The 10950-nt window shown below is 46.4% G+C and overlaps 1 protein-coding gene across 3 annotated transcripts in view; it reads left to right on the forward strand.

The window, feature by feature from the left end:
• The window catches only part of DPH2 (diphthamide biosynthesis 2), a 51375-nt gene extending 47141 nt beyond the window's left edge, over positions 1-4234 (forward strand). For all 3 annotated transcript variants that reach the window (XM_033916258.1, XM_033916256.1, XM_033916257.1), the window contains exons 5-7: positions 2073-2747; positions 3066-3248; positions 3791-4234. In XM_033916258.1, the coding sequence (XP_033772149.1) occupies positions 2073-2747; positions 3066-3248; positions 3791-3915 (983 nt within the window). In that variant the 3' untranslated portion in view covers positions 3916-4234. The remainder of the gene's footprint in view (positions 1-2072; positions 2748-3065; positions 3249-3790) is intronic.
• The last annotated feature ends 6716 nt before the right edge of the window (positions 4235-10950 follow it).

Consider the following 10950-nt stretch of genomic DNA (forward strand, 5'->3'; position numbering starts at 1 on the left):
ACCAGTCTGGTATATTATCAGTGGGCTCTGGGAGGATCCAGTACATACCTTGACGCAGAATATAGGCTTGATGATGCCTATAAAAGTTTGGAAAATTTACCCCTCCCTCCACAAATGATCTTTGCAAAAACACTAAAGCAATTCTAGGAATTTTACCTAGCCAAATAAATTTTGTTAAAACCCTATTCAACTTTTTATAAAAAGACCCCTGAAAGAAAATTGGTATCATTCCCATTTGGTAACAAACTACAGGCAAAATCATCATTTTTACAGTTTGTACTCTCCCCCACCAAGATAAATGCAAAGGATTCCATTGCTCACATATTTCTGTTACCTTCTGTAATAAATTTTTCTCATTAATTTTCATAGTCTCATCCACTGATTTTGCAATCCAAATTCCTAAGTATTTTAAACCATCTTCCTTCCAAATAAAAGAAAATGGATCAAATAAACCTTTTGTACAATGTATATTTAATGAGAGAACTTCCGATTTATTCCAATTTATCTTGTAACCTGAAAATTTTCCAAATTTCTCTATCAATTCAAGCAAACATGGAATGGTTGATTCCGGATTTCTCAAATAAAGCAATATATCATCCGCATATGCTGAAACCTTATATTCTCTATCTGAACACAGAATGCCCTGTATCTCCTTTACCTGTTGAATAGCTAACAATAAAGGTTCCAAAAGGTTAAAAAGCAAAGGAAATAAGGAACAACCTTGTCTAACCCCCCTCTGCAGAGTAAAACGTTCTGAAAAAGTGTTAATATACAATCTAGCAACAGGGGAGCTATACAACGCTTGTATCATTTGTATAAATCCTGAACCTATACCAAACCATTCCATTGCCTGATACATGAAGGTCCATTCCACTCGATCAAAGGCTTTCTCTGCATCCAAAGAAACAGAAAAGGCAGGATCATTGATATCTTTTGTCAAATACATCATATGGAATGCCAGTCTAGTGTTATGAGAAGAATGTCTTTGAGCAACGAATCCTATTTGATGCATACCTATAATGAAAGGGAGAGCTTTAGCCAATCTTATAGCTAATGTCTTAGCTAAAATTTTACCATCTACATTAATCAAAGAAATAGGCCTATAATTTGAAACCAAAGTGGGATCTTTATTTGGCTTAGGCAAAACTATAGTTAAGGACTCCGCCATAGTGCCTGTGATACAACCCTTATTTAGTTGAGTCTGATATAAATTTAATAAATAGGGCAATATGATATTTTGAAATAACTTATAGAACTCTACCGTATAACCATCTCCACCTGGAGCGGATCCAACTCTAAGGGACTTCAAAGCTATTCCTAATTCTTTTAAGGATATTGGCTTTTCTAAACTTCATTTTATATGTTCAGGAATCTTTGGACCCTCTAATAATTTCAAAAATTCTAAACCATCCTTCCTTTTATCTAAATAAGTCTCAGAAGAATAAAGAGCTTTATAAAATTAAATTGTTTCAAAATCTGTTCAATTTGAGTATAAACTACACCATTCTCATCTTTTTTTTTTTTAATTCTTTATTCATTTTCACTTCAATTAACAAGTATACAATATGATAACTTATACTATACAAAATCACTTGTACATTCTTAACCATAAATCTTAAATACTTTAAATTACCCCCCATCCCATCCTCCCATCCCTCCCTATATCAATAAAATTCATTCATATATGTATTATATCCCTTCTTATTATAAAATTTCAAGTATTTAAAGGTGTCTAATCATTTGAATATTCAATCAATGGCCCCCATATCTTTCTAAACCTATCATAATTCCCATTCTGTAAAGCAAGAACTCTTTCCATCTTATACATATAACATACTGAACTCCACCAAAAGGTATAATTGACACCATTCTCATCTTTAATGGCAACTAATTTTGTTCTTCTTTTTTTCGCCTTAAGATAGCACATCATCTAATGTATGTATGCCTACCTGCGTGCCTGCCGCCAATGTTTCCAGAGGATCTTAGACTCGCCAATTTGAATCTTGGAGTTCAACCAGAAGGACTGCAGGTGTTAGATTGTTAATGAACCATAACGTTTTCTTTCTCAACAGGCATGCTGGAATCCTTGCTGCAGCCAGACTATCCCCACGTTTCCTTCTCCACCATCACCCTCCATGGCACGTCAACCTGCATCTCCAGGGCTGGTGACAGCAACTCCCGTGTGACTTCTGATGAGGTGGAAGTGGTGAAATTTGGGCGCCGGTTTGCTATTGATGGACGTTTAGGGATAGGGGCTTATGGCATGTTCTACATTGGGGGAGAAAGCCCCACCCTGACCAACTTCATGATGACCTGGAACCAGTGTGCCTTTTCCACCTTCAACCCTCATACAGGGAAGGGGAGGCATGAGACTCTGAGTGTGAACAGGGCCCTCATGAAACGCTTCTACTTGATAGAACGGGCACGTGATGCCAAAGTTGTGGGCATTCTAGTGGGCACTCTGGGTGTGGCTGATTACCTTTCTGTAATTCAGCACTTGAGGGACAGGATTTGCAGAGCGGGAAAGAAGAGCTATACCTTTGTCATGGGCAAACTGAGCACAGCTAAACTGGCCAACTTCCTGGAGGTGGACATTTTTGTGCTGGTGGCCTGTCCTGAGAACTCCCTGCTGGACTCCAGTGATTTCTATCGGCCTGTGGTCACACCCTATGAAATGGACATGGCTTGCAATACAGCATGGGAGTGGACCTGCCAATATGTGACCGACTACAGGGACTTGCTGCCAGGTGATTGACTCCAGTGCATTCGTAGGGCATCCTTTAGATTACCTTTTGCTGGAAGAAGCTGAGGCTGCAGACGGTATAAACCTCTCCATAGGGTGTGCTCCTACACCACTGCCTACAGTGCATCGTGCCAGGAGAACTTGGGAGTGCAGAGAGAGAATGGGAAAAGCTAGCACTGAAGGCACATGTGTAAGAGCACTAGCCAATCGGATAAACTTGCAGTCCTAGCAGGTGGGGAAGGTGGACATTTGAGATAATAGAGGGCAAAGGAGTTCTGAGTAGAGGTAGCTAATACTTTTTAACCTTGTGATCCTTTTGCAGGTGGATGCTCTCATGTAGAATTTTCCATTGGAGATGCCACAGATAGGGAAGTTCCTGATGTCTCTTTAATCACGGGGGAGCTGCGTTTGGCTCACATCTCTCAGACACGGACTATAGAGGATCCTGCTTGTACCTTGCTGGCACAAAGGAGCAACAGAACGCTGGCCGAGAGAGGAGCTGCTGGTAAGAACTATTTTAAAAGTACTAGGCTTGAGAGCCAGGCTCATCCCTGCTAGGTAGGGCTGGTTTACAAATGCTGCCAATTCATCCAGCCTCCATAGTTGTGTGTACAGTGCTGCCTCCTGAGAGAGGCTACTAGCTGCCAGACTCCCTACAGCCAGGGATATGAAGACTTGTGCCTTCTGCAAGGAGAAGCTGGGATCACTTCTGCACCATGCTCGGAAAAGGATTGAGAGCTCCCAGCCAGCTGTGTTCCAGTGCCATTCTCCTCTTCTGGAAAGTTGAGGAGTTGTGATCTTCTGAAGTTCCCAGTGTTCCTGCTGGGAGAGGCTGGGTATATTCAGTGATGAACTTTTGTGTGACTCATTCTTGTCTTTATTCACTAATCCTTCCATTATTGCACACCGCTTCTCCTGCACAGTGCAGGTGCTGAAATAACCACCTTGTGTCAGAGACGCTCTTCCTGTAGAGTCTTTGTGATTATAAAGCAGTGTCTTTCTCCACCCTGACCCTTATCTCTTCCATTCTCATCTTTCCTCCTTTAGCCTCCTCCTTGGACTCCCGAAGTTGGAAGGGTTTGGAGCGTCGGCTTGGAGAGACCCCTGTGACAAAGGCTGTGGAGGGAAGGCGCGGGATTGCTATTGCCTATGAGGATGAGGTCTGCAGCTGAAATGATAGCAAGGAGGGTGTGTGATAAGGAAGTGCAGGTAGTGTGATTTGTGGCGATGGTTACATGATTCCTTAATCTGCTGAAATGGGAAAAGAGACTGATGTATAACAGAAGCAGTAAGGAGACAGTGTCTGCAGATCAGTGAACAGGCAGCAAGAGCCTTTTGTGTTATCATGAAGTTATTAGATGAGGGAGGGGGGTCACAAAATATTTGTAAAATGTGCATTTGCTGTGCTCTGTTTTCTGCTGGAATATTGTTATCTTAGAAAATGTTGAACTGCATTTTTGTACTCGATTCAATAAAGATGATAAAATCCTCCGTTGCCCAGGTACAAAATAAGTACCTGTATATATGTAAACCACTTAGAAAGTATAGCCATAAAAAGGTGGTATATAAGTCCCTTTCCCCTTCCTTTTCACACTGTTACTGATTGCAGAAGGCAAAGAAGTTAGCTTGAAAAATGGGACTCTAATCATGCACTGTGTAACTGTTGTTTTACCTTTTGGGCCTGATTTTCTTTAGGATGCCGATCTCTGCATGTCAGTCATGCATTAGTGTCCTAAAGAGAATCCTGTCTACATTGCTGAATAGACTCCTGAATTTTAGGCCAGCATTTTGCTTGCCTACATTTAAGGCATCTGTCTCGTGCCTACAGAGATGCGTAGGCCGCTTCCGGGAGAAACCACACCCACACCCCGCCTTGGGCATGCTTAATCATCCCTACACATCTCCGATCTAGGTGTCTAACTTATAGAATCAGGGCCTTTGTGTCTTTGATGTAGGAACTCATTAAATGCATTCTAAATGTTTAAGAATTGTTCCCTGGTAGTTGTCATCAATTCCTTTGTCATTTTTAATCTAGCCTGTTTCAATTTCTTTCTTCTAAATTTCATATATAAATTCCCCTCCCATTACATCTTTAGCTGTTTCCCAGAAAACCCCTAGGACATCCATATGTTGATTATTAATGGCGTACCCCTCACATTTTGGCAGCAAAAATATTTTTAAGTGACTTGCCCAGGGTCATAAGGAGCAGCGCTGGGATCGATCCCACAACCTCAGGAAGCTGAGGCAGCAGCTGTGAAGCAGACATCAAGATGACAGAACTGACACTGGAAACTCTCCATACTCCCAAGTCCACAAGCAAAACAGATCTAAGAATGAGAGTAAGAATAAAGAAACAGTGCTATAACTGTAACTGAGCAAGTATACATAAAGTACTGCATAAAACTTATTGTGCAAAAGCATGGTTTCAGAACAAGTGTGGTTCCCTGGCAGGAAAAGCAGGCTCTCGGGTCAAATAGGGTTGCCTTTGCAGAGCAGCAGCATATCAGGTCCAAAGGTTGCTGCTGAGGTATAAAAACAAGGTCTCAGTTCAAAACATATAAGTGGTTCACTTCTGTATCGCTTGGTAGACTGGTATAGTCCTTACAAATGCCTCACTGCTACCAGCAGGTGGAGACTGAGATCAAACTTATATATCAGAATAGGATCCCCTCTTGCTACCCCAGTTTTCCTCAGTCTCTGGTAAGTGTTAAGGCTTTTCAGCTCCCCCCTTAGCACTGTTGGAACTTTGTTTTTGGACTCCTGGTTCCCCTTTTTGTGCCGGATAGAGCTTGGGCGGGTTCTGTTTGGGGATCCATCCGACCTTGGGGGTCTCGTGCTGGGTCCCTTCCTCCACCTCCCCATATTTTTGTAGTGGGCCTCAGCAGGTGGCCTGGCCCACTGGTTGGTCAGCCCTCCAGCTTTGAGAGCCTGTTCTAAGTAAAAAGAATCTGTTCTAAGTAAAAAGAAATAATAAAAAAATCCTGAGGTGTGCCGGTCTAAAAAGCTCATTTCCTTTTATAACTGCCTTTTTTTCTGTGTTTTTTCTCAGCTAACCGGCACTTTCTTTACAGCTAGGGCAGTTTTCAGCACAATGAGCTCTTTTAAAGGGAAAAAGTGCTCCAGGCACGAGGTATTCGTGGCAGACCTGTGCAAGCGTTGTGCAGGCCGGAGCGGTAGGGAAGCCTCGGCAGCGGATGCCAGCGGCCAGGGCACCCTGCTGTTCGGCTTCAGATCATGGGAAAACCTGGGTTTCCCCCAACACTCATGCGGAGGGTTCCCCAGCTGCCGACGGTCAGGGAGCACAGGATTCCCTTACCGGCGATTTGGCTGGGGATTCCATTTTCGCGTCAGTCGGTTCCTTGGCCTCAGCGTAAGGAAAGTCCCAGGCTTTTCAGACACAACAGGCCACAAGAGCTCCAATTTTGGTGGTTTCAGGTACAATTTCGGCAGGAACCTCCTCATTCATTTCAGTTACCTCAGGTGACCTTCCCCCTGTTCTGGAAATACAGGGGCAAGGTATGTCAGGGTCCCCTGCTGGGACAGGGAGTCCCTTAGGGCCACCGGAGGTCTTTCCCCCTGAATTTATGTTAGCACTTTGTAAAGCTTATGTGCTGGTGGCAGGAGGTTATGTGTCCACTTTGGGTGGAGCGGGGGGGGGGGTTACTCTCGACATCTTCCCCGGTGCAGCCCCACACAGCGGCGGTTTTGCCCCCCTCTACTCTCTCATCCAAACACCCAAGGGTCTCTTGGGATAAGGATTTTTTTCCAGAGGAGCACGAGGTGATTGATGAGGACCTGGACCCTTGGGGAGAATTCCAGGATCCTCTTGGGGGATCGGATTCCACTGGCGAGGGGTTCGAGCACCCCCCAGACAGTGAAGATGCGTCTGTGGTGTGCATTTTTCAGCGGGAAGAGCTCCATGAGTTAATCATTCAGGTTTCCTCGGTTTTGCACTTTAAGGACCCTGTGTCAGAGTCCCTGTGTACAATGGACCCTTTGCTTAGGGGGATTCGCCCTGCTTCCCGCTCTTTTCCTATGCATTAGGATATTCGGGACATCATGCTCCCTTAGTGGCAGGTGCCGGAAGCCCCTTTTCACTTTGTGCGCTCCATGGCCCGCCTGTATCCCTTTCTGGAAGGAGATAGGGATACTCTGTAGTTGCCTGTAGTGGATGTGGTGGTCTCAGCCATCTCTAAGTGCCATACCATGCCTGTTGATGGCGGTGCGGTCTTGAAGAACCCGGAGGAGCGTAAGTTGGAGTCACTCCTTAAACAGAGTTTTGATGTGACAGCTCTGTCAGTCCAGGCAGCTATGTGTGGCGGGCTGGTGGCTCGGGTGTGTTTTCGTTGGGCCCAGCAAGTACTTGATGATAAATCTGAGAATTGGGACTTGCTAAGGCAAGCAGTTGCCAAAATTGAATTGGTGCTTCTTATCTCTCGGATGCCATGTATGACTTCTTGTGAGTTTTTGCCAAGTCTCTGGCCTTAGGAGTGGCAGCACACCGTACCTTGTGGCTTCGCACTTGGTTGGCGGATTCGGCGTCCAAAGCTAAGTTAACAAAGTTTCCTTTTAAAGGATCTTTCTTGTTTGGTGAGGACCTGGAAACTCAATTCTGGACTTAATTTTTAATGGACTGCGAGGATTGGCACAAGGTGTAGAAATAGAAGGGACACTGGGAAACAACGATCACAATATGATCCGCTTCGACTTGGACGCAGGGGCAAAACAGCGGTCCAGTACCACGGTCACAGCAATGAACTTCCGAAAAGGGAATTACGAAGAGATGAGACACATGTGGGGAAGAAGATTAAGAAGAGCAATCTTGGTTCCTTTTTAAGGATATGGTCACCAAGGCACAAAATCTATATATACCATGTATCAACAAGGGATCAAAAAAGAACAAAGAACTGGTGTGGCTCACTGTAGAGGTAAAGGAAGCGATCAGAGACAAGAAAACTTCGTTTAAGGAATGGAAAAGGTCAAAAACTGGAATAAGCACAAATAATATCAACGCAGGTGCCATAAGGTGGTAAAAGGGGCCAAAAGAGACTACGAGGAAAAAATAGCTAAGGAGGTGAAAAACTTCAAGCCATTTTTTCAATATATTAAGGGGAAACAACCTGCAAAGGAAGCGGTGGAACCGTTGGATGACCAAGGAATAAAGGGAGCGCTAAAGGAGGACAAAGCAATATACACGGCATACCGGAACCCATCAGGCTATATGTTGGAAGCGAAAATGGGAAACTGACAGGGTTAACGGTCAGTCTAGAAGAGGTGTGCAGGCAGATTGATAGGCTTAAGAGCAATAAATAAATCCCCGGGACCGGATGGCATCCATCCAAGGGTCATCAAGGAACTGAAAGGGACTATAGCTGAACTACTTCAGCTAATTGCCAATCTGTCGATTAAATCAGGAAAGATTACAGAGGACTGGAAGGTGACGAATGTTATGCCGATCTTCAAAAAAGGTTCGAGGGGAGACCCAGGAAACTACAGACCAGTGAGTCTGACATCGGTACCGGGAAGGATGGTAGAGGCGCTGATAAAGGACCGCATCATTGATCACCTTGACGGACACGGTCTGATGAGGACCAGCCAGCACGGTTTCTGCAAAGGCAGATCTTGTTTGACAAACTTGCTGCACTTCTTCGAGGGAGTAAACAAGCAGATAGACAAGGGCGACCTGGTTGACATTGTATATCTGGATTTTCAGAAGGCATTTGACAAGGTTCCGCATGAACGACTACTTCGGAAAATTGCGAGCCATGGAATCGAGGGTGAAATACTCACTGGATTAAAAACTGGCTGGAGCATAGGAAACAGAGAGTGGGGGGTAAATGGACAATACTCGGACTGGAAGAACGTCACCAGTGGGGTGCTGCAGGGCTCTGTGCTTGGACCCGTGCTCTTCAACATTTTTATAAACGATCTGGACATAGGTACGACGAGTGAGGTGATTAAATTTGTGGACAATACAAAGTTTTATCCCAGGACAAGCAGGCAGGTATTCTCACTAGTGGGTGATGTCATCCGACAGAGCCCCGATACGGACGTCTCACAAGCATATTTTGCTTGAAGAAACTCAGAAGTTTCGAGATGCCCGCACCGCGCATGCGCCAGTGCCTTCCCGCCCGATGGTCCGGGCGTGTCTCCTCAGTTCTTTTCTTTCCGCGGAGCTGAGAAGTTTTACTTCAATTCTGCGCTGACTGAATTCCCGTTTTTTGCCTTCTTCTTGCCGCGATTTTGGGTTTATTTTACTCTTTATCGTGTGTTTTCTTTGTTTTTATTCTTTTAAAAAAAAAATTTCTTCCGGCGAGTCGGCCGGGTCGGCCACGTGGCTCAGGCCCCGCGTCTTCGATCTCGCGGCGGAGCTTTTTTGGCCTATGTCCCGGCCAATCACCAGTTTTAAGAAGTGTAGCAAGTGCCAGCGCGCGATTTCGCTGACGGACCCGCATCGACGCTGTCTGCAGTGTCTTGGTCCAGAACATTTCCCGAAATCGTGTCGACCTTGTTCCAATCTTACAGCACGGGCGTTTAAGCGGTGCTGTCTATTGTGGGAGTTGATGTTCAAGATGGAGGCTGCTAAAGAACCTTCGGCTTCGACTTCATCAGCCGCTTCGCCTGTCCATGCGAAGCCAGCTGCTACTCCTGCTACTCCGGGCCTTCTGAAGCCGGCTTCGTTCACTCCGACTTCGGCCCCGAGTTCGGCGCCGGTGCCTGTCCCCGTCTCCTCGGCTCAGGTACCGCCTTCCACCATTCCGCCCGTGGTCATTAAGGTGCCGAAAGCTTCCAAGCAGAAGCACTCAACCACGAAGGAGCGCGAAGACCGTGATGGAGGACCCCCTTTCGGTGCGGATCCCTCCATATCGGCTTCGTTACGGTCCCTCTTGGAAGCTCAGTTTGTCGAGCTCATGCAAACTATGGGACCGAGGTTAATTGCCTCCATCCAGGGTGACCTCCCGGTCCCGATTCCGGGGGGCGGACCGCCCCCCTCCTCCTCCTCCTCCTCGCCAGTCGGTCTCGCTACTTGGCGAGGAGGAGCGACGTAGGGCGGCCGGTCCCTCGAGGCGGACTTCCTTCAGCGACATGCCTCCTTTGGAGCCCATTACGCCTCCATGCCAACAGGGCGGGAATCCTCCTGTGGGTAATCGGAGCCCTGGGCATAGCAAGTCTCAGGAAGAGTTCTTCCGTACCCCATACCAGGCCTGGGCTGTGTCGCATGATGCGTCGTCGGTTCCACCTCTTCGATCTACAGCTTTAAGTCCCATTCACTCGCTGGAAGCTCCGGGGGACCATGCGAAGTATCAGCATTCTCGCTCCCCCTCCAGGCACCGTGAGGGGCATCGGTCCAGGCCTTCATCACGGCACTCCTCGCGCCATTCTGAGGTTTCGCCGCAGAAGAAGCTACCACATCTGGGGTACTCTTCCTCTGACATGTCTCCCCCGGAGGGTCCGGAGTACGAGGAACCGTCTACCTCTTCTCCCTGTCGATCCCAAGTCTCTCTGGATCCTGAGGCCTCGACTTCATCCAGTCCGTCTCGGAGACCTGTACTAGCCGACCAGTTGTCTTTTTCTTCTTTTCTCCGACAGATGGTTGATGACTTGGATGTTACTTTGGACACTGGGTCTCGATATTCTAAGGAGTATCTCGACACCATGCACTTGCCTCACCCTCCTGCGGAGTCTCTTCGATTGCCTCTCCATAAATTGCTTGACCAGACATTTATGAGATGTTTTGAGACACCTTATTCTATTCCTGTAGTACCGGGCAAATTGGATGCCCGATACCGCATAGTCCATCACAAGGGGTTCGAGGGCTCTCAACTCTCTCACCAATCCCTGCTGGTCGATTCCTCCCTCAAACGTTCTCATCCCTCTCAGGTGTATGCCTCTGTAACATAGAAACATAGAAACATAGAAATAGACGGCAGATAAGAGCCCACGGCCCATCTAGTCTGCCCACCTTAATGTCCCTCCCCTACCTTTGCCCTGTGAATAGATCCCATGTGCCGATCCCATTTGGCCTTAAAATCAGGCACGCTGCTGGCCTCAATCACCTGTAGTGGAAGACTATTCCAGCGATCAACCACTCTTTCAGTGAAAAAGAATTTCCTGGTGTCACCTCGTAGTTTCCCGCCCCTGATTTTCAACGGATGCCCTCTTGTTGTCGTGGGACCCTTGAAAAAGAAGATATCTTCCTCCGCCTC

Source organism: Geotrypetes seraphini, chromosome 12 (assembly GCF_902459505.1).
Source record: "Geotrypetes seraphini chromosome 12, aGeoSer1.1, whole genome shotgun sequence".
Lineage (NCBI taxonomy): Eukaryota > Metazoa > Chordata > Amphibia > Gymnophiona > Dermophiidae > Geotrypetes > Geotrypetes seraphini.